Below are 24,592 nucleotides of genomic sequence, written 5' to 3' on the forward strand. Positions count from 1 at the left end.
ATTATATTTTATCTTAAGTGCTGCCAGAGGCACAAAATTCACCTTTTGCGACCCTGCTTCTACATAGGTATTTCATTTTCCTATTAAAAAAATAAATAAATACACCAGGACCACAGAACCGCTTACTTTCAAATGAGGAAGGAGGTAGGAAGACAGTTCAGTCTCCACATCAACCCAGACAGTGAGCCATTCTTTGGACACTGCCAGAGATCAGCTTGTTTTTCTGAGGCTCTAATAAAGATATTCTTTCCAACAGAAGTTGGAATCAGACTAATGAAATGTTTGCTACAAAGCTGCAGGAATTCCACCAATAATCTTGGGGGTGTGTGTGTGTGTGCGCGAAAAGGCTTCTATTTGGTTTCATGAGAAATCTTGGATCCAGTGTGTTGCAATTTATTAAAAAACACAGGATATGAAAGTTAGATAATCTGTCACTATCATTTGATGAGACACAAGTTTAAAAATATCTGTTTGGTCACAGTCCAGCTTGGATTCAACTAAAGTGATACCATAATAAGAAAAATAGGAAAACTCTACAAATGCTCTCCAAACATGAGTGTAACTCAAAATCTTATTTAGAAAGATTTTGTGACTGAAGAAAATTTTTATGTTATTGGACATTTAAAGTGGATACTGAATAAACAGTCAATTCCCTAAAATATCAATGGTTTTCAAATTTTAAGGCACATGCATGTGCAAAAATTGTTTATTAAATAAAATACAGGACCTTAATCAAAATTGGCCAAACAAACAGATAATGGTTTCAGGAAAACTGTTCTCCTTAACCTTCCTAATTCATTAATAATGCAAAGAACCATCCTACGTTCCTAGTAGAATAACCTGAGTGATATATTATAGCAAACCACTGTAAATAGACTTAATAGACAGTTTCATTTATGCAAAAAATAACAAGACAGCAGAAGATACTTGGATGTGTTTCAAAGAGTCAAAGCAGAAAATAATGGACTTTATATTTTCATTTCAGGAAAAGCCCTCTTCCTGAAGTAAGATCACTTCAATAACACTTCACAGTTATTTCCTTATAATAAATCAATTCAGAAAAATCTTTAGCACAGAAACAGATCATATACTGCTGCAACAGAGAGGTGGCCCCTTGTACAGTCATTTTAGGAACAAAAATTAAGTTAAAAGTACTATTAATACCACTGCCTTGATCTAAAGCCTACTCGAGCTCATGAAAGCCTCCCATTTAATTTCAATGGATTTATATCAGGGTCCAAATGGACATTCATCTGAAAAGCACTATCTTATTTTGCCTAAACACACCCAGGTCCATGGGAAATAGCCACTACACCTGTCTACACAGAATTGGAATCAGTTATTTCAGACACTTGGGAGATGCATTTCAGACAGCTTAGAGATGCTCAAAATACACGCTGAATTCTGGATCACACGGGGCAACGGAAAGGTCTGATAAGCTGGATAAACGAGGCTTTAAGAACCTGCAAAGAAAGTCTTTAATCGGAGAGAGAAAGAGAGCGTGCGTGCGTGCAGAAGAACACAGGAGAGGGAGAGGAAAAGAAAGGATGAGATGATACTGTGAACACAGAAATTCTCAAGACAGCAAAAATTCAAACTGGTAAATCTAATTGGCAAAGAACTCACTAGACAAAGCAGCTCAGGTGTAACACCGCATGATGCTCTAACTAATAAAAGTAAACAAACAAGTAAATTTTACAGCACCTTTATTAGCTGCGTACATAAGGTGCTACGCTGTGCTACCTCTGCACCTAGCTCAGACGTGCCTGTCCACGGAATCTACTTAATCTTACCGTGATGGCAACAGAAAAAACTGATTAGCTACAGAGGCTTCGTGCAGATAATGAGGTAATACTGAACGACAAGGAAGTCTGTGCAATGTCAACTGAAGGGTAGTTTTGTAAAACAGCTCCCCTTTTGCCTAGGAAGTCTAACTCTTAGTTGTAAGAAAAACGAAGTGCAGAGGCATCTGAGCACAGCAGACAACAGGAACAGACAGGATGCATCTGCTCGACAGCAGTCATAAAATAACCCCCACCTCGACACATACGCACACGCACTCCCACACGATCCTTCAGCCATGAAGGGACTGAGATCCCATACCTAGCACAGTACCAATCTTATTGGTCAAGACAGAATCCGTCTGATCGAGCCAGCCTCCACCACTGAGACCCTCCTTAAACTTGATAAGGATGGGCTGATTACTCAACAGGACCACAAGAATTCGCATGGCTGCTGTGACCGTGGTGGAATGCAGATGTTCTTCCATAAACATCATAATCCAATCAAAACCCAGTGTCTTGACGAGTTCTTCACAAGCCCTAATTAAAGAGGAAAAGAAAAAGAAAAAAAAAAGTCATCACATTTTACAGCATTTAGTTTCCTACTAGATAGCAAAAAATCAGTGTTCACCATCACAGCGCAAACTTCAAGATCAATAAAAATTCAGATCTATTGAAGAGTTAAGTGAATTCTTAAGTAAGTTTGCTACACAACAAGAAATGTTGCTCACCAACTTATGTTAAACAGAGCACATACAGTGTATTTGTTTAGCAGAATAGGAAGACTAAATACAGCTCCTGGGATTATGGGACTGTTCCATTGCATGAGATTTCTCCAACTGCTGCTTTTGATAACAAATGTGGAATGCCGAACGGGAAACATTTATCCACAAATTATAATTTCCAAATAACTTTTTGTTGAAGCATGGATAGGTTGAGAGTTGCTTGGGAATAGCTGAATGAATATAGTTTGGTTTTTTTCTCTCTCTCTCTCTTTTTTTTTTTTTAAGCAGTATTGCTGAAAAGCTCAAACAGGTTTGGAGTTTGTCAACCAATGCTCTGTCAATCACTACATAATCTACATATGCCACACATCCACAAAATGCCTCTAACAGACTCAATACTGCCCACCAGGCAGTTGCTTGAAAGTTGTATTTTGCCAAGGTTTAACTTGACAGTATTTCAAAGTCTCTTCTCCAACTCACCATATGACTCTAGTGCCTCAAATGATAACATCACCTTCCCTCACTTGCAATTTTAAGGAACTAAGGGGCATTCTAGGGTCAATGATCCTAACTATAACCCCTACTGAAGCTACTTGATCTTAATCAAATGACAAATTTACTATCCCACATCTCTAAAACCAAAAGTTTTCTCTTTTGACAAATTTTACTTTTGCTATAGCCACACCTGAAGTAATGAGAAAACAGCACCAAGAAGTACACGAGGAGAGCAGAGGGTTAAAGAACTGGCTCTCCAGATAACAAAACTTAAAAAAAAAAAAAAAAAAAATCAAAGTAGCCAGACATCCACACTTGTTCACACTTGTGATCCTCTGGCACTCAAAGTTTTAAAATAAACTCTTTTACAAACGCTATTTTTCTTCCATGAAGTAACAATAAGAAGCAATAATGCTCCAAATCATGGTTTTATATTATTATTTTTTTTAAAGATTTGAAATGAAAACCAGTTAATGCAATGGCTGAAAGATGCGCGTTACTTACACCAGCATCTGCTTTGCACTATTATTGTTGCTGCTGCAACTGACAGCATACAACTCAATAATCACAGAATAGTTTGGGTTGGAAGGGACCTTTAAAGGTCATCTATTCAACCCCTCTGCAATAGGCAGGGGCACCTTCACCAAGATAATAACAATGTATTCCATTTCTGCTAGCATACCCAAAGCTAATTCAGTTACACCTGCATAAATCATCCAGTAGTTCCTATAAAATTATGCAATTCCACTAGTGAAGCGAGTGGAGGCTGTATAATTCTCCTCTTTGCAATAAAACTTTATATCCTTTCCTTACCTCAAATTTTTTATACTTACTGCAAATTAACAGTTGTCTTTTCTTTAGATGTGTATAGAAGTTTCAGGAGGATATCTAAAAGCCTGTTCCGCAGTAGAATAAGATTAGCTGAAACAAGTCCTCCAAAATCATCCTCTGTTCCTAAACATAAAAAAACAAAAAAGGGGGCAAAATTAGACTTTTGGTACTTGAACATTTAAAAGGATATTACATAATTCTATACATAAGCAAATGCAACCTGATTCTCCTCAGGTTGTAAGCCATGCCAAAAGGCAGTCAGCCTACTCTATGCTGCTGAGAAATGCAGTGTCCCATTATCATCGCCACACGGAGTTTGGTCAGTTCGAACAACGGGTAAAAGGGAATCACAGTGTCTCAGACAACAGTCTAAACTGAGGTGGTCCAAATTAGCTAAACTAGTCGCTCCTGGCAGGTAGAGACATTAAAAAAAAAAAAAAAAAAAAAGTCACACACACACAACCTGCCTGCTCCGCCCCCATCTCTCCCTCCCCGCAAAACCCCACAACATAATAGTTAGATTTTGCATTATGCAACCTGGGGCGGGGGGGGGATCCCAAGAAACACACTGATGCTTTTCAATTCCCTCTAAATCTAAGAAACAGGGAGAAAAATTAGTTTCCTTTTCTTTTGACAGAAAGCCAAACTCACCATCAGTTGAAAAAACACACTTAACTGCAAAACAAGCCAATACATGCAGCTCAGGACTAGCTTTACAGTTATTTTGCAAATCCCTCTTATTATACCTTATGCTGTCAAAGCAGGACCATGTTTTTACATTATTCAAAAAAAAAAATCTCAACGTGCAAAAATGAAGATAGATAAACGGACGCTTTGGATGCACAAGTCACAGATATGAACACAAAGCATCTTCTGTGGCAGAAAATACAGCAGAACTAGTGAAGACCAGTAACCTAAAAATCTCATATTGTTTGCTTCAAAAGCTTCTCTCTCCATTCCTGCCACAGCCTCAATTTTTCCCCAAGATTCTTCAGTCCCCCCAGAGTAGGCAAAAAGCAGCTCAGGCTGTGGTTAGCCTTGGAAAAAAAACAAACAAAACCACGGCTGGCCTATAGTGAGAACACCAATCTACATCTCTCTCCAATAACCACTTCCTCTTTTTCACTAAAAAGCTTGAATTTAATCATATTTGAGACGACAATAAACAAAAGTATTCAGAAGGAATAGGAGAGTACAGGGGGATAATGATGAATGTACAGACTGCCTAAACCTTGTTCTTCGGGAAACCAGATCAATAAAGCTAACTGCAAAGCAGAAACGCTTCTACTACTTGTCCCTGTGCACCAGGGTATTCCCAAGAAAACGTAGAAACATAGGATCTTTGGATACTCCCCTCTAGTTATGTGCATGACACCCACTGTGGGGCTGAAACATTTCTATTCAGGGAGACCGACTGAAAATGCAACTGCATAAGCCTTTTTTCTTTACGAAAACAAGGGTAGAAATTGGTTCAAAACAATTCAATATAAGCCTTCTTGAAGGAGAGTAAAACTTCTTTTTTTTGCCTAAAAAAACAAATAGGCTGTTGTAGTTAGTTCTTTCACGTCCTCCACGCCTGGGGGGCAGATGCACTTACTAATCAGTTTTCGTCTTGTTTTCTCTCCCCACAAAGATGCAGAGATGCACAGCTGATTTGAAGGAGCAAGTGGTGGAAACAGAACAAAACCATTCAGTGTTAAATGAAGGAAAACTAAAGAAGAGTACATGGGGTTTGCACTGCTTTGCACGCAATACTGAAAACCAAAAGCACCACAACCAACTAGCAGCCAGGTTATACCAAAATTACAATATTGCTAATGACACTACTTCTACATTTTACATGTTCAAGCACAGAAGAGATCATGAAGTATTTCTCTTCTGCTGCTTCTAAGCCATGCCGCCACTTACCACTGTCAAGCTTTTCTTCGTTGTTTATTTCCATGACTACAAACTTCTCACAGACCGCAAACGTAGGTAAAGTGGAAGAGATGAACTGTCCAAACCTTGACGTATATAGAAAAAACATTATTCATTGATATGACAGATGCACTCTCATCTATCAATAATTCACCTTAAATATAATGCCATAACACTAGTGAGAGTGAGATACCGCAAAACGTCAACTTTCTCACACCTGAAGACTGAGGAAAATGGTCTCCATCTAAAGTTACTAGCCAAAAACCAAATTCATGTCTAGTAATTAGCAGAATCTTTGCAGGCAAGGGACCCTGAAAATTCTAGGATTCAAGAACAGAAACTGGGAGATACCACCAAGTCCTAGTAAAAGGAACACCACGAGAAAGGAGAAGAAAACGTTGTTCTCAAACCATTACAGCTGAACAAGTATTACACCAAAAACAGCGATTACTCGACCCAGGTATAACATTTATGCCTATAGCTTAAGGTGATGTAACACAAAGTCATGGTTTTCCAAAACAAGATGATGTGCTACTCAAAGAAAGGGGATGCAATGTTTTTCTCTTTCCTCTGGAACTAAGCTGAAATGGTCTCTGGTTAGTATAACTTTTTCCAAGTTACACAATATTTTTTATTTTTACTTCCAGGAAGGAGACCAAGAAACACTCAGATAGGCATTCCACAATCTGTTTTGTAACCATTTAAGCATAAAAATCAAAGGTTTTATTCTTGAATCATGTTTTTATCACGTATAATTAAAACAAAGACAGGTAAGATGTTCAGGTTGATGCTTCTAATACCTTTAATTGCACTTAAAGTGAGAAGCTGAAAACATGACCACTCATATGTAATGAGCTCCCAAGCAATATTTTATCCATTTCCATTATAGTGAAATAGGAGATGAGAAAAATTAAGTTATCAAGGATTTGAACTCATTTAAAAGCATTTCAAATACTCCTGTACATATGAATTGCAATTATTTATGTTACTTTCAGTCAGAATTCATAGTACTATATCTAACAGCCTTAAATATTCCTTTGATTTTCAATATTTAAGCGCTCAGTACTTCACATGAAGAAGGGAGCTGCAATACAGCACCTTTGCTTTTCACTTGCAGAACATTAAGCCAGTTTAATCATTCATTCATACCTGTTTAGATACAAACTGAATGTAATATGCAAATCAAGGTATTAAAAATTATTCCCTGTGTCTAGTGCAGTCTAGCTCTTAGAGGAAAAAAATCCAGTACGTAAGTATTTCATGTTCCTTACTCCACAGCAGTATGACCATTAAGTATTTTTAACAAGATCACCGACATAAGAAAAACAAGAAAGCCAGAATTATCACAGGTGTGGGTTACCTGAGCAAGTCATAGCTGCTAGGGAAGCCTTGAAGCAAAAAGCTCAGCACATTACTAATCGCAGCGATAGTAGGCTGGGACAGAGACATATCTCGAAGAGTCAGGAGCAGTCTTGGGATAAGCTGGAATTCCCTCATTAACTTAGCGTTCTTTGCTGCTTCGCTGGAAGAAGAGAGAAAGGAAGTGGCAATTTAAAATTGGAGCATCCTCTACATATTACCTCATCCTGTAAGTGTCATTACTAGACTGGCACCAACTCATACCTTGACTCAGTGAGAAGTTCGATGAAGTGCTCAAATAATGACAGATGAAGCTCATAGGGTGCATGAAGCCAGACCTGAAATACAGAATGATATGTTTTGTACACAAATCCACTTTAAGATTAAACACTGACATTAATATACCAAAGGTTATGAAAGGCTTGAAGTGATTAAACTGTTCACCTACACGACAATTTACCTGGCCATTGCACTCAAAAGCTCATTGCAGGGTTCTCAATTGTTTATTCTTCAACTTCAGGTAAGTATTAAACATACTAGCTAAGACTAAAGAAACACACACTGGTAACAAACATATTCTCTGTAAACGTATCATAATGAAAACTAAGAGTTCTAGACAAAAAAGTCACATACTATCTGGAATTTCTCTTTAAACAGATGGTGCAATGGCTCCAAAAGGAGTTACTGGGGTTTACAATGCTGATGTGAAATGCTGTGTTACGGTTATTTGGCTTAAGCGAAGATTTTTCTCTTTGTAAAAGTAACTTACTATCTTCTGCCAAGATTAAACTCAAGGTTTTCCCTCATTTTGGTTTATTTATTTTTATTTTTACCCAGCATTTCCTGCACACCTTTTTAAATGATTTAGATACTCAAAAACAAAAAAAATCAATTGTTCAATCAATAGAAGTAATAAAAGATACAAAAGCCAGAAAGCTCCCTGTTATAGATGCAAATCTTAAAATTGATTTGCTATTGAACAACGCATAATAAATGCTTGTGCTCTGGTGTATAAAACTGGCTTAAACAAAAAGCTTTCAAATTTTTTCTTTTCTTCTATCCTATCATCAAAAATGGTAGAAAAAAATATTTTCATTTCCCTTTTTAGTATAAGAGTAAGAACATCTAATTTATCCAATCTGATTGTAATGCTTGGGTCACTGATTTCTGAATACAGAAATAAAATAACTAACTATAAAAAAAAATCCGAGCAAAAACCTGAGGCTTTTGGAAAGTTTCTTCTTAGTGACTCACAGACCTATTACTTGCACATTTTTTATTTTTTTTTTTTTTTAATTCTCTTAACTGTATTCCTTTCCCAGTTGTTCTTAGTCTTCAGGGGAAAAAAAACAGACAAACACAAACTAAACAATATGAAACTGGATCTTTTGTACAGTAGTTGCTGTCTGAGTGACTATATACCATTGATGAAATTTCTTAGCTGGTTCCTTTATGGGGGAAATAAAAAGAAAGAAAAAAAAAATAAAGTGGGGGGAGACAAGAGTATTCTTCAGAAAAGGAGCTGGCCTATGATTCACACTCTTCTCTCTGCTAAACAGTTCATCTACTTTAAGACCTCTATCACAAATATTACCTCTTGTAGACGTAATAAATTCCATTAAGCTATGTTTATTTTTGTGAGCAAAATATGTTTAATTTTGTGAGCACAAAGGAAGCATTACTGTAATTTAAAAGGTTTGTTAAAAGACTAACTAGTTACACAATACTGAAGGATTCATGTTTAGACACAGCACAAGCTTATTTCTAGTTTTCATATTATGCCTAAAAAAGAAAAAAAAAAAAAAAGGAAACTTTGGTGGGTGACAAATTTCCTCTGCATTAGATCCCCACTAGGGTTAGAAAAAAAGAGGCTCAGGTCTGCCCTTTCCATTTCCTCTTTCTTTGTGCCATAATTATAGCATATCATTGATCTTGGCAAGGGGGCAATTTGGGTGCATTAAAGACCTTTAAGCTCTCCAAAAAATGAAGTTAACAAGGCCAGTTGATTTTATTAAAATAAAGGCTATAGTAAGCAGCAGGATGTTTTTCATAGACAAGATCCTTAATTAAAGTTTCCAGGAGTCCTTTGAAATACTCAAATAGACATCTAAAAAAAAAAAAAGGAAATAGGTAACTCCATAAAGCCATTTACGCAAGACGGACCTGTGCTGTTAATTTAGTATCTTATAGCTGGATTAGCAGTGGTTAATAGTATTTTTGTTTATTTATTTATTTTAGTATATGTGAATCAGGATACTTTAACTCAGTCTGTGTCAGGTACAGATAATGCCAAAGGGCCAAACACTAAACGACAACTTCTACACATCTTTTATCAGCTTCTATTACATTACCATTTCCTTAGCTTAACACAACAACACTTAAATATTTCATAGGTCGTGTGAGCAGACTTTTAACTGCATAACTATTAACTTTGCAGGAGACATATGATAAAGTGATTCCTGTGTCCTATGCTGAAAGTTTACCTCCTACTGTTATTTGCAGTACATCTTTCATGCCTCAATACATGGACTGCAGTAGAACACAGAGGTTAAAAGGAACTGCTAACCGTAAACTACAAAAATATATCTTCTAAACAACAAAAAGCAGAAACATCTGCGGTACCCACTCATTGTTTCTACACTGATTCAAGCCGGAAAGGAAAAGTTACAAATAATCTTGCTGCTCAACTGCTTTACTGTACTATATATGAAATATTAAGTTCTCAGGATAACAACCTACTTTACTGCTGTTCAATATTTAAGGTATGCTATCAGCATCGTGACTTAATCACTATCCATATCATCATCACTTTCCTGTGCAGCTTTACGTACTTCAAAATCACAGAGCAGATCCTGGAAGGCAGCAGAATTTGGAATAATGGATGTCTCATGCCCGCTATCGACAGTTCCCACCAACGAAAAGGTCAGATGGAGTATGTGGCTGTTAAGAAGGGATCGTTTCTTCTTTAACAGCATCGCCAGCAACTTGAACCAGAAAACAGAAAAGAAAATAGTAGCCTATGAACACACAGCAATGTTGTCTAAGCACAAAGAAGCTTGGATGAAATGTCCGTGTCCCTTTTGAGAAGGCCCTTAAAGTATGTCTGCTAGCTGATACTCTTGATGAAAAAGCTTGAAAGTGGCATTGTGGTTGATTAGAAAAAGGGCACATCCAGGACACCCTACAGCTCATAAACCACCTGTTCTACACTGCAGACAGTATCTAGGCCCTGCGGATTAGGCATCTCCCCCTCCCCCCTCAGCTCTCTGCTAGTCAGTCACAGTCTAAGATGGCACATGAAATATGGCTCAGATAGTTGTATTCCTGGACAGCAACCTGGGACACGGCAGACGTAGATATAGCACCCCTAGAGTACTGCATGCACAAACGAGAGGTAGTCTGGCACTGAAAAGTAGCCATGACAACATAAATCTGAATAAGCCTGACTTTCTTTTTTCTTGCTACCCTTTGTTGCCCTAGGCATGACCGTAGATGTTGTCCTTTCAGCTTCAACTTCTTACAATCTGGGTTGGGAAAGAAAAAATTGCTAGATGTGCTATTATTATTTCTTGTCTTCTGACGCAAACTTGTTAAACTCTCAACATACTGGCCTGTTCAGCTTCACCATCCTCCTTGAACTGTTACTAAAGAAATACAGATCTCTGGGAATCTCCCTCAAACCATGCTATTTGCTGAGGTTAATACAAGTGAAATGTAAGGTCATATGTGATGATCCGCTAACTGCTTATGGTGCAAGGAGGACACTGTCTAGATGGTCAAACAAAGGCAAGGTCTGCAACAGGCTACCTGGAATAATATGTTTTGATGCAACTAGTCATTAGCATGAGAAGGTTTGTAAATACACTGCCCAAGCCACAGCACAAGCTTTCTGTTTCAGTAAGGCTTTTTTCATAAGAAACGTAAAACGTGAAGATCTTTTCAAGTCAGTCACTGAATCCTTCTGCATAACTGATTCCACTTTCCCTATCCCAATGGAGAGTTAAAAAGTCTTCAGCTTGAAAGCAAATAGCATCACCAGCTACACAGTCTGTGCACTAGTCTCAAAATGGTGATTCTAGGAGTCCACTTGTTCGGTTTTCTTCATGTGTCCCTATTCTCTCTTGCTGGCAGATCACGAAGATAGAAGCTCCCAGGGTGCAGGGGTGGGTTCAAAATCATGTGAAACGAATCATCTAAGTGCCATAGTTGCGCTCTTCCTTGCCGTTAATAAAGGCTTGGTTTCAGCAAAGCAGCTAAACGTGCACAACTGCTTACCAAAACTTTTCACTATCTCTTTTAAAAGCCATCCTGAATAACTATCTATGTTACTTAGCCAAGAGCTCGGTTAAAATTAAGAGCAGAAATTCAGATCACTACAACAGAACAAGGAATTTCCACGAGCACTTCTAGGACAGACAGTGAAATTCAATCAGCCTGGTCGGTTTTGAGACATTTCTTACATACCTGATAACCTCTGATTCTTTCCATTTCTTTACTGGCTAGTGGATTGCTCTTTACCACACAGACCAAGGCCTTCACGGCTGCATACAACCCTTCTACATCTGATGCCATGGCTACAAGTCCCAGAATAGCAGCAGCTCCACCAATGTACTGCAGTGTAGTGGCAACAGGTTTGGGGACAAATGTTCTTACTCCTGAGCATAGGCGGAGAACAGAAGTTAAAAAACCATCAAGTCTAATTCTTGTAGAAAATCATTGTGAATACATGCAAGTAATTTGCATTCTAACACTGCTTGAATTATGAAAAGAATATCACTAGAAGAACTATGACACCTCAGAAGAGGAGGTGAAGGAAATATTGCACTGGAAAATAGTTTGTGACCTAAGGTAAAGTAATTAAGTATATTTTCATAAAGATAACTCATATAAACTGAAACAAGCATCCCATGTTAGTAAAAGAAATGATGTCTATATAATATAAAAATGTTAAATAAGTTCAACAATGTATCATTAACATTGATCAATGACATGACTTATCTTCTAGACCTAAGGTCTTATTTAAAGAATTTATCGTTTTTAAACATAGTAATTCTCATATATTCGACTCACCCAAATATCCTATCAAAGCTGCACCAATGGAGCGTGCTGGTCCATTCAAATGCCCTGCTGAGTTATGTAGCAGCTTCACAGGTGTGGCATTTTCATGAGAAGAAATAGCCATCTGCATAAAACAAGAAAAAAAGCAGGGGCTAAAGGGAAGAGTTGGTTTTTTTTATGCAAGCCTGAACATAACTTGTGTATTTTTCTCCTGTGATAAAGAGTAACGTATAACAAAATGGAACTATGCTAGAGTCGTTAAGAGATTCTCTAAAGCGAAGAGGAATCTCCAGTCTCCAAAGTTTAAGGAAGATGAATCTAACTATAAAAATAATTCCACCAGATCATAGAATGGTTTGGGTTCAAAGTGACCTTTAAAGACCATCTAGTCGAATCCCCCTTCTGTGCGCAAGGACATCTTCCACTAAATCACGTTGCTCAAACCGCTATCCAACCTGACCTAAGCAACCTCCTCCAGTGTCTCGCCACCCTCAGAGTAAAAAGTTTCATCCTTATGCCCAATCTAAAGCCACCTTCTTTCAGTTTAAAACCACTCCCCTTGTCCTGTCACTACATGCCCTGGTAAAAAGTCTCTCTCCGTTGTTCTTACAAGCCCCCCATCGGCATTGGAGGGCTGCAATAAGGTCTCCTCGGAGACTTCTCTTTTTCAGGCCGAACAACCCCAACAGTCTTTCTTCATAGGTGGTCCTTTGAAAAAATAATTCACTGACTTTTTACGTACTTTGAAGAAAAACGTAAAGAAATATTCTGGTTTCCAAAACTGAATCACAGTCAGAGGACTAAGCTATCAGCTTTGTTCACCTGCAACAGTAGAAATATTGTTCAATGACATAATCTTAACTGTTTTTCAGCAGGATTACAATTGCCATCTACATTAAAAAACAAAAATACCTCCAAAAGGTGCTAAAATGCATAGCTACTAATAATTTCAAGAATGCGAGTAAAATCTCAGAGTACAACTTACCCCAAATTTTTTAAATTTAAAAAAAACCCAAACAAACATGGAAGTGATTATGGGAAACTCTTCTGACAAGTACATTATTGTTCCTGGTTGCACTGAGCAAATTGCCTCGAAAGAAGTTAAAAGAAAGGAACAAACAAGCAGTACACATTAACCAACTCATTTTCCAACATACCTGTTTGGCAATAGCTTTACTGTCCAACTTGTTGTAAACTTTCCTTATTTTTGCCACTGTAAATGAAGAAACTGACAACGCATAGAGACCAAAAGAAACCTTCTCTTCTGGTACCAAAGATACTGGACATGGGTTGATTCCTTCAGACTTTGAATCTTTGCCTTAAAGACAAAATAAGAGTCCATTTCAGTAATAGCACTGTTTTTGTTTTCAGTTTGAAGACTAAAATCTTAAGCAAATTATATTGCAGAATAGGTATAGAAGAAAGGTTTTACAAATAGCTGAGGCATGATACTGTCTTTGCATACTTTGTCGCTGTAGCAAAGAGTAATCTGATAGCATATAAGTCATGGAATAAATTTGCTACTTAACATAAGAGGTCAGCAAACATTTCCTTTCAAGAAGGTCTACAATATTAACTGTAATGGCAACTACCAGCCTGTGGCTTGGCCAAGCAATAGAAGATATGGTGCTTCCTCATCTGAATTTCTGGAAGGCAACATTACTCCTGTACTCAATTTGTGTACAGCCTAAGGGCTGTCCACTTCCCTTCCCACCTGAAAAAACACAAAGTAATAAACAAAAAAAAAACAAAACAAAACAAAAAAAAAGAGTATTTGGTACATCTGCATCTTTGCCTGTGACAACAGGCTTTTTACAGCGGTTTGCTAGAAAAAATGCTTTAGAGGATGGTACAAGAGATGCAAGACTGAATACAGACCAAAAGGCCCAGGCATTGAAGAGAATATGTAACCGTATCTTTAATGTTTTGTATCCACTGCTCTGAAAGTGGATGCTTCTTGCAAGGCACTGCAAGCACTGTGATTGACAGCTACCTACAAAGCTCAGAGGAAGCGTGCAAAACCCAGCACCCAAAAGCTCAACATGCAGATTCATGTCTGCATCTTCATTCCAGGTCAAAAGCTATCTGCAACTGTAGTGAAACACGTTACGGAATTAAAAAAAAGCATGACGGCTCCTCATCTAACACTGAAACAAGTGAGAAGCTGGGTGTCTACATAATTTGTTGAACCAGGGTCAAGTCTCTGTCGCTTAAGAGAGAATTTCAGCAGTCTTGGTTTGCCCATAAATGAAATCCTCCTCATTGGATCTCTGCCCACACAGATGCCCCGAGAACATTCCTCCATTCAGTGAGCAGACAAAGGAATTCCTTCTGCCAAACTAGTAACTGCTCTCTGAGAGGTCTTTCCAAGACTTAAAGAGTACCAGGTTTTCCATTTTGCTTAAATACAGGACAAATTCTCAGAAGATGGCAATCTCGCTCACTGAAAACAGGGACAAAACTTCCGAAAGAAGCACTGCATGGGCAAATGGCAAGTCGGACACCATTCCCCTGTAAAGGACAACAGCAGAAGACTGCAAGGGCTCTTCCCTTCTCCAGGATTCCCACAAATAACCATTACACCAAGGAAAAACAAGGATTTTGGAAAGAGAGGCCAAGATAAAAGGGTAAGAGAGATTCACACTACACCCCCTATCAGACTCCTTAGGTTTGCACAGTGCAGATGAAGTGAACAGAAGCTCATCCCCAAACAAAAACTCATCCTTTGTTCTAGAGCAGACCTGAAATACAACAAACTCAGCAAAGCTTGCATGGAGTAAAATGCACCGCCGCGCTGGATGAAGTCAGTATGTTAAGAAATGAAGAGTTCTATTAAGTTACTGTGGGGTTTTCTGGTGAACGTAGCCTTAGTGTAAAGGCAGGAAGATCTTTAATTATCGGAACTGAATGAACAATTTCACATTCATGGAACTTGCTTTGGCTAATTTGGTACTTAAAACTTGCACACCACCAGTCAAAATGCCTTCCAGGACAAATTATAACTGACTAGCAGATACCTAAATCCAGAGTTGTTTGCCAGGTTTGTCTAGCTGTCAAAAAAGCAAGTACATGACACAGATCTGTACACAAAATTCAATTCTCTAAAGTTTTTCAGTCAAGATGAGCAAGGAAAGCTATCATCTTTTTCATGATACTTTGTTCAGCCTGAACGTCATCTACATTTTGGGGGGTGGGAGCATCTGTCCACCACTGTAGGGAAACCTTTCACCATGAAAAGACTCTGCACTCCCTGTACCTATTTTGTTTTCCTACCACTCTCATCACTCACTGCCTCCTTCCTTGAGATGGTGACAGCTTCTCTCCAGAAGAACTGGAGAGCGCTATGGTCCTCATAAGGAAAGACAATGTAAGGACAAGACAACCTGATACATTCCCCATTAGTATTTGTTTCACTGAAAAGCCCTGTGATAGCCAGGTAAATCAAAGAGCATCTTCTGTCGTAATACTGATGTTAGTGAGGAGGTACTAACCACGCAGGAAGACAGGGAGCTTTACAGAACAGGAAAGTCTCGCTAGTGACAGTGCATCTCACCAGAGCTAATGAAGAATACATTACATGAATAATTAAAAACAGGGCTACAGACACACATTTCTAACAAGGTTATCCTCATCTTTTTGTGTTGCACTTCCCTCAATTTCAAACAATTTTAAAAAACGTAAGAGAATTGCCCATATTTGTTCACAATGAATGCTTAAAGACTGCACCACAATCCCTCTCTGATTTTTTTTTGTCCTTCAGTTGACCTATTTAGGCCCTATAAACAATGACATTTCAAGACAGCTGTGTTTGAAGTACAGAATACATTGCAGATTTGCAAATAAGTGCTATCACTAGAAACTGACAAGTTAAAATGTCTTTCCAATTTCACTTTCCGCAGATAAATATAATATACAGTAAGAATAATGACAGCTTTAAGCATTTCTAACTGGTTTCAAACCAAAGTGAGGAATACAAGCACTTCTATCATATCTCAGTGCAAGAACTACCAGAAGTATATTAAAACAGTAATTTGGATTTCTGTCATCCTCTTCAATACCACCTACTAATCTTCCTTCTCTGAACAGCCAGCTTTTCCTCTCTGCTACCACATACTCTCTTTTCTCACCTCTTCCGCCAATATGCACGCAAAAGATTCCACTACACCTGGGCCAAGTTACTAGCTGCCATTTGAATTGTACTTACATGGCACGTATACTGCTTGAAAGCTTCCGACGTAATTTGGTCCCAGCTCATAAATGGTGCTAACACCTGGGGCAGGCAAAACTTCCTCCAGGAAATGCGTAGGGCCCAAACGCCACACTAATGACGAGAGCTGGCGCTGTGCGGGTGGCGTGCCAATATAGGCATAAACAGTGCTGACTACAGGTGGATTGGCAGAACCAGACCCACTAGGACTGCTATGAATGTAGTGAAGCTGTAAGGGAGAAAAACACAGTGAAGTTAATCAGAGAGCATGGGTACCGTGAAAAGAAAGTAGGCAGATCAGAAATTCAGTAAAGTGTTTTGCAAACCAGGGGATGTACCAAATGATTGCTATGTAACGCATGGTATTATGATACCATACAGCAAAAGTCAGTGAAGAACATTAACCAGAAGGTAAATGCAAAGATCAGAAGTTAAGCGGCTATCAAAAGATGAAGGTGTGTATGGAAACACAGGATGAGAACATGTGAGTTCTATGCTTGAAAACGCTAAAGAACGAGGACGTATCTTGATTCTAAAAACATGGTGCTCTATGACGGTCATTATTTTTTGCAAAAGCAGTAAGACTATCTCATAAACTTGTGTTCTTTCTCCTCCTTTTTCAGCCAGTGAAAACATGACTTTGGTAATTATAGTGTTTCAAGCTAAAGTGCGAACGTTGATGAACTCAACTTGGTCAGATTTTCAGACGACAATAAAACAAAATATACGAGTAAGATGCTGGCCATATATATATAATGACAATAACAATCTCACAGGCATTTTCTATCTACCTTCTAAAAATTCTGTTACAGCTATTGAATGTAGTCACGTATGGCCAGACACATGGTTATGTATTACAGCTATTAGCATAGCAAGTGAAGTTACTATAGTCCTCTTTCTGCAAAAGAAATACTGACAGGTAGACTTTCAAAGTCAAAATATTGTTTTACCTACATCAGTACGGTAATGCCAGCTAATTTACACTCCACACCAGGTTTAGCTTACTCCCTTAAGGTCAACACGTGCCAGGTGCTCTTTGATTCTCGGTTACAGGTCAGGAATACTTTGTGTTCAGTGGACAGGTCTACAGTGCTCTTCGCTGCTTCCTGCTTTTGGCCTCTCAGTTTTTTCCACGTAACAACAAAACGTGTTTCCATCTTTACAACTGAATGTGTTTGATCTACAATAACAACGCTGGAGATCTCAGTGGCTATCACTGACAAGGGGATGCTATTTCTGGGGTGGTAAGAGGGTTAGGAAAGGAACAACCTGAATAAATTGGCAAAACTGTCTTACTCTGTAACCTCCCTATTATTCAAAGTTAGATGTGGTACATGGTCCTGGGATAAGTCTTCTTCAGCTTTTTATGATCCTTTTAATTGATCTAGTCAGCAGCATAGCCATGCCACACTTGCCTCACATTCAATGCAATATGTCCACTTCATTTTAGCACTATTGCTCGTACCTGAGAAAGTATTATCTTTTCCTCTTAACAGGACTAGGGTTGGCTCCAAACTGTGTGATGAGCAACGACCCCTTTTTGCAAGGCTCCACATGTTGTACGGGTTTTTTTGTGGGTTTTTTGGGTGGGTGTTTTTCTGAGGGGGGAAGGGGGGCAGTATTGGTTTCTTTTGTTCTTGCTTTGTGTGGGTTTTTTGCATACATACATGTGCAGAGAGAGAGAAATCACTCCAACCAATACAAGTGAGGATTTGAAGATTTATTTTACCTTAACAGTGTTAACAAGCTGTCCATCAAGGTAAAGTGCAGCTGTGCTGTTCTTTAGCATGCCTTTACTCATGACCAGAACTAGGTGATGCCACTGGCCTTCCACAATGAGGTCACCGCAGCGAAAACGGGCACAACAGGGAAGAATTTCATAAAACGACGATTCCTCACTGAAGTCATCAACTAAAGGAAAAGTTCCAGTTAGTGGGCACCAGTAGAAACGTTATAAGAAGCTTAAAACATAAAAATATGCCGTCAGACATGATGCAAAACAATTTACAGCAATACATTAAAGCCAAATTTTTAGAAAGCATGTAGTTAACAAAAATACAATTAATAAGATATGAATCAAAACATATGACTAACAGGAATGACTTTAGACCTTCCAATACAAGACCTGAAAGAATTAAATCAGATTTTTTGAGAAAGTATTCAAGAGCAAATTGTGACAGTTTGACAGGTTGAACATCCTTAAATACCTGCATATTAACAAACTAGTATAGTTTTGGTAGTATCAACAACAGGTCTCTTCTTCCTTTGCCTTAATTTTTCTCTAAGAATATTCTCAGGATACTTCTAGACTTTTGACAATTACGTTTTACTTCTCCCCCTCTACCCTCCCTTTGCAATTTATCTGGAACGACTAGTTTGCTCAAGTTTTTATTACTTTCTCATGCCACCATTCAAGTCACAGGAAGATCTTTTGTTGTTTTTCTAAACAACAGTAGTAGTCATCAAGAAATAACGGGCGTCTCTCCAAACCTACAGAACTATTTTTCACTTTTCTTACACCATGAGGTGAAAGATACCCATACTTCCCAAAATTTCTCCTCAAGCTTCTTCCTGCTCCACCATGGTCTCCTCCACAGGCCCCACTACCTGCTCTGGTGTGGTCCTCTCCAGGGGCCACAGGGGATTTCTGCTCTGGCGCCTGAGGCATTCTCTCCCCTTCTGCTCTCACCTTGGTGTCCTCAGGGCGCTTTCTCTCACATTTTTTTCCCCTTACTCCTCGCTCCATGCAGCATTTCCCCCTCTCTTACATGTGTTTTGCCAGTGGCACCACCAGCTGCTGGGCTCAGCCGCGTCCCGCAGATATTGAGGTTCTGCTGCGGAGCTGGCTGGAACCATTCATGTCTGGCACAGGGCAGCTCTGCCCTCTGCCCACAGAAGCCCCCTGTTGCCCTCCCAGCACCTGGCCACAGACACCCAGGGGTGTATATAAGCTTGCCACTATCTTGCTTAAAAAATTAGGTCACACACAAAAGAAGATACAAGCAAAAAGACTGCTTTTCAGAATGTCTGCATCAGAATCACGGTAAATTACAAAGCATAAGTGAAGTTAAAGACGAAGTTGAAAGCCTGAGACATTTTTTTTCTTAATAAAGGCTGCAAGTATGACATCTGGCTAGCAAGACACGCATCAAGCACAGGCTGGGGGGTACTCATCACTCAAGCCTCAGCATGCTGGCTTCTCTTCTTCCCTTTTTACAGTTCTAGGGAAAATTAATTTTCTGAAGCGCTGCTGAGACATTTCTGCCCAAGTCAAAACCAAGACTTTACGACGTCTCATCTGTTCCATTTCAGTACTGTAAGCACAGTGAGTTGCCCTTGCCTTCCCTCCACCATATCAGCAGTGGAGCCTGGGTTGTAAGGCCGCTGACCTGACGTGAGCAGCAGCAGGTCAGGGGGAGGCGAGCTGTACCTGTGGCTCCATCCGCCCCCCTCACATCAACAGTGAGGAGTGGAAGACAGATGCCTGCCTTCCAGACACACAGCCAGAAGAACGCACTCCTAGCCTCTCCACAGGAGCTGCAAACCACAAGTTGCTGACCACCCACCCCCAACTCACCCACCTATACTCTTCAAGCATTTCCCAGGTCTTTCTTCACTAACGGGTGCTGAATTCCTTTCTCCTGAATGTTGAAATACCCTTTAGTTCTTAGCACACAATTTTTAAATTTCTCTAAAAGGCGTCTTTTGACTTCATACCAGAGGGCACGATCAAAGAAAAAGAAAACCCACAAAAAAACCCAAAAACCACATAACCAGAGACAAAGCTCAAAAATTCTGCACCAGGGAACGCTTCAACAGAAAACATGAGCTTTTCAGATCTCTCTTCATTCTTTCATATTGAAGGAAAAGAAACCACTAATCCTCTTACCTCCACAGCCGCCTGCACAGGGAGAACACTCATTTCTTCAGAAATTGCACAAGGGAAATGATAAAAGCAGAGTACTTGGAACTAACTTTCAGATACAAAAATAACCTCAAGTTCTTTTTCTCAGCCAAACACCTTTGAACACAATTCTCGCTCACAAGAAGGATCCTTAAACCACCCCATTTCTTCTTACAATAGACAGCCAGTACTTCAGTCCCCGCACTGCTGGAACTGCCGTCTCAGTCCTTCAGGTACTTACCTGCTCAGCAATTGTTGGCACACCAGCAACTATGACTTCGCCATGACTGTGGCACTCCAGTAAAGTGAAGTATCCCATTCAATTAAAAAACAGTCTTTGTAGTCAGAGACCTACAGATATTCTCTGACAAAGCCTCTTCAAATCCAATCTCTTTTAAAGAGTTAGATAATAGGGGCTTACAGACTAAAAACATAAGATCTATAGCTCCAGTGCAGGATAAAGCAATTAATATTGAAGATAAACTTAATTCTCTCTTATAAGAATTTGGTCTTCTGGGAAAGAAAATACTGTCAGTACCTCTGTAATTTAACAGGTTTAGTTCCTCCCTTATACTATGTATCTTCAGCTCAAGTTTTAGGCTTTGAACCTGCCTTCCACTAAAAGGAATACTGCAATAAAATGATGCGAATGTCTGCTTATCATGAAAATAAGGAATATTCTGTAACAGTCTGCTTTGCTGTTTGTGTTTTTAAAAAATAGTAACAGCTGTATAAATTCTTCATTAGTGCCTGCTACTCAAAAGAAAAGAACAGACGCAGGAACAGATTTTTGATAGCTACTTGTAACCCATCATGTTGGTCTGGTAAAGAGCTAAGCCTGAAACATATGCAGAAGGCCCTAAACACAGGGTGCATAAACAACCTGTCAAAACTGACCATTTTTGGAGGCTCTGATGGAGGACAAGGCAGGAGACAGGTGATGGCTAAGTGTGAAGCCCCTGACTGCACCAATAGCTCTCTTTAGCCAGTTCACTGGCCTCACCATTTTCACTTAGATCTTCACTGCATCTCCTGCAATTCCACCTTTGATCACAGATGCTGAATGAAGCTACAAACTGTTTCTGAAAACTGATCACAGCACTAAAACATGAAGCGAATGACTGATCGCCTTCAAATAGCCCTCCAGCGTTGGGCCTATCCAGATTGAAAAAGCCTTCACAACTTGTTAGTTTACTATTTCCAAACTTCTTCAAAGCAATGACAGTTAGCATTTGCACCTCAAGAGATGACATCTAAAATGAATGATACAAAATAATTACAAGGCAAAAACCTTCCAAAACCAATGATGTTAATTCCACCTTCAAATCTATAATACTTAGGGTATTGGCAAAAATTTTTCTTTACATGCAGATATCGAGTCTTCTTTGGAAATTATAAAAGCTCTTTAATTTCTACATGAATGTTTGCGTTTTGCATTTTTCCACTGACAAAACCCATTAGGAGCTGATGAAGCTGCAACTAAAGTTCCGCCACATGCAATTCTTCTAGATACTAAGTTCAAAATAAACTTGCTGTTGCATCCCCATAATATTGTCGGGATTAGCTGCTGACATGACAACAACTCTTACCGTAATTTTGAAGCAATTCTTCTTTAGTTGAAACAATCAGTGACCGGTCTTTTGCTGAGAGGACAATGGCAAGGCATACATAATGCTGCTCCGAGGAGTTTGCTCGCCTCACTACAGTAAGAAGTCTCACAGGATGGTTATTAGGAGGTGTACTAAAATGTTCAATACAAAACCAAGTTGAGTAGCTTAAACCAGATGGAGGCGGAAAAAATCTTTCACCTAAAAACAAAAATGAAAGCCCATTACATAGCTGCAGTAGCTAGTACTTAGGATATCTACTTGTTCCTCTTCCCTTTTTCGTATCAGCTCAGTTGATACCAGCTGTGCTTTCTCAAACTTTACCTTCAGGGACTTCAAAGTTACTACCTTCATTTCTGACTCAAGTTTGGAGGAAAAGCCACACTTTAATGGTAGCTCAGAGGGGCTTCCTTCGAAACAAAGTAAAGCAAGAATTGCACACTATTCCCTCCTATTCTAAAACCAAAAATCAACTCTGAAGCAGTGCTTGTTCTGAACAACCCAGTTTCAGTTCCCTAGACATAAAAAAGTGGAAATGGATCAGGCCCTCAGAAACTGCTAATATAATGATAACATACTTGTTCCATAGATGTGACTGAATGAAGAAGTCTTTGTTGAAGAAGGTCTCTCCACCACATACACCTGACTCCATTTCATCTCCTGGGGTGCTCCCACAGACTTCAAGTACTGTCTAACACTAATTCTGCCTTAACTGCAGTAAACCTTCAACTTAGTTTTCAGACTGAGCACCTTTTTTAACTAAGTGATCATGTTCAATTAGCCCTGCAAGCACACCAGGCTCTTGTAGGGTGAACAGCCTACATGAACAAATATGAGACAGCAAACAATTTAGATGGGATTTTTGTGATGATGTGTGTAACTACACCTGTAATAGATTCAGTCAGGAATTCAGCAGAACAAAGCTACAGGTACAGCATTACAATTCACTCCACATTTCCTCTTCTCCGCACACTATTACCTTTGCTTGTTCTTAATGCATCCAGGTTCATTAATTCATATGCTTCTTTTGATCCCAATTTAACCTTCTGCTGAGCACCTTGTATTTTAAAGCAGTCACACATTTGTATTTTATATATTGCTTTTTATTCACTCGGGGGCAAAAAGCAACAGAAACTCACACACAAGAAGTTCTCAATTATGAGCGTACAATGTTCGATACCATACTATCACTTCATGGCTAACAAAGAAATATAAGAGAACTAAATATCAGACACAAAACACTGCCAACAGTCATACTTGAGTACTTACCAGTTCCAATTCCACTGACAACCGCGCCATCAATAAGTCCTGTCGTAACAGCATTATTTGTAGGTGCATTATGGGGAGCCAAACTTGGCAAGAACAGGCAGCTGTTAAACAGAACACCAGTAACACACTAGAGTTTATCAAAGTCAGTATAACCAGAGTTCAACACAAACAAAATATAGCCTACGAAAATATACCACGAGCACACTATCATTCTCCTTGACTCATGAATACATACTATTCTTAAAAAGTAGAAATGAATTCTCAAGCTTTCTCCTTGTGAGGCTGAATAGTATCTTCAGTGCAAAGAGCTTTGTCAGCGCATGTCTTTGGTGCAAAGGCACAGACACTTATGCCCACATGGCTCCATAGCATAAGATGCTCACTTGTGGGCTGCCATAACTCGCTGCAGCCTTTGAGATGTTCTGGACTCTCAAAGAAACGGGATTAACTAAATATTCAAAGGATCTGGTAATTGCATACTACGGTGTTCTTATTTTAAGTATGTACGCTCTCACTGTAACGTCATATTTCACCAAATTAGCTACGTTTGGTCCTTACAAGAGCCACCGATGCTGTGGACACAATGGAAACAGATATAAGGAGCACCTCCTTTAGGTAACTAAAGATTTTAAGAGCCCAGATAGTTTCAGTGACCAGCCGACCCGGGCTGGCATCAATCTCCACAGCAGTTCAGCTTCCAGCTTGTACAGATTGTCCTACTGGAAGCAAAATGACGGCTCTTCTACTTGCTGAAGAATCATTATTTTGTTGACATTTACACTTGAGCAGGCTAGTTTAAGTATGCTGTAGCTGAGATTCCTGACAGAGCTAGGAGTTATCTTTTTCTGACGTAAGCTATAAAATGTTAACTTGACCACCCATCTTGAAAGCAACAGCAGTCCATGGTTCTGGTCACTACTATCTTCCTTTCGATTACAGTTCTCATTATATGCTTCTTCCTCCCTCTTGAAAATGTTCTTCTCTGGGTGAATCCCCCATAGTCAATGGTGTTACAAGCATGTTCTCTCTAAGCAGATAACTTGCAAGGCTACGCCATTGTTTAATTCATGAAACACCCTGGCACTTTAAAACAGACCAAAAAGATTTTAGCGTTTTTTTTATTGATTACAGCAGCCGCCTTAGGTGACGTGTTGAAATTACAAGAAGTCACAGCTGCATTACGTGGATTACTTTTGGACATGTTACCAGCACCTACAAATCTCCTGTGTGACAAATACATAGCGACAATTCATTTTGCTAGCATATTTCTTCTTAGGGCCCAAACGTTTTCTTTTCTTTTATGAAGGATGTAGAACAGAGCTTTGAGCACCATTTGTTTTCAAAGAAAAGTCCGTCCCTGACTATATTGGATATGAAGGCTAGATGCAAAATGGGTGCTGCATCCTTTCTTTGCAAAGCTGAAAAGAGGATGCAGAGCA

At 39.1% G+C, this 24,592-nt stretch overlaps 1 protein-coding gene across 7 annotated transcripts in view; it reads right to left on the bottom strand.

Annotated features, from left to right (window-relative positions):
- WDFY3 (WD repeat and FYVE domain containing 3) overlaps positions 1–24,592 on the bottom strand; it is a 178,025-nt gene that overhangs the window by 44,283 nt on the left and 109,150 nt on the right. For all 7 annotated transcript variants that reach the window (XM_054202046.1, XM_054202045.1, XM_054202043.1 and 4 more), the window contains 13 exons: positions 23,154–23,254; positions 21,867–22,085; positions 18,103–18,284; positions 16,371–16,602; positions 13,324–13,484; positions 12,179–12,290; positions 11,573–11,763; positions 9,940–10,092; positions 7,373–7,446; positions 7,110–7,271; positions 5,741–5,835; positions 3,835–3,955; positions 2,104–2,321 (listed from right to left, as the gene is read on the bottom strand). In XM_054202046.1, the coding sequence (XP_054058021.1) occupies positions 2,104–2,321; positions 3,835–3,955; positions 5,741–5,835; positions 7,110–7,271; positions 7,373–7,446; positions 9,940–10,092; positions 11,573–11,763; positions 12,179–12,290; positions 13,324–13,484; positions 16,371–16,602; positions 18,103–18,284; positions 21,867–22,085; positions 23,154–23,254 (2,021 nt within the window). The remainder of the gene's footprint in view (positions 1–2,103; positions 2,322–3,834; positions 3,956–5,740; positions 5,836–7,109; positions 7,272–7,372; positions 7,447–9,939; positions 10,093–11,572; positions 11,764–12,178; positions 12,291–13,323; positions 13,485–16,370; positions 16,603–18,102; positions 18,285–21,866; positions 22,086–23,153; positions 23,255–24,592) is intronic.

Source organism: Rissa tridactyla, chromosome 5 (genome assembly GCF_028500815.1).
Source record: "Rissa tridactyla isolate bRisTri1 chromosome 5, bRisTri1.patW.cur.20221130, whole genome shotgun sequence".
Taxonomy (NCBI): Eukaryota; Metazoa; Chordata; class Aves; order Charadriiformes; family Laridae; genus Rissa; species Rissa tridactyla.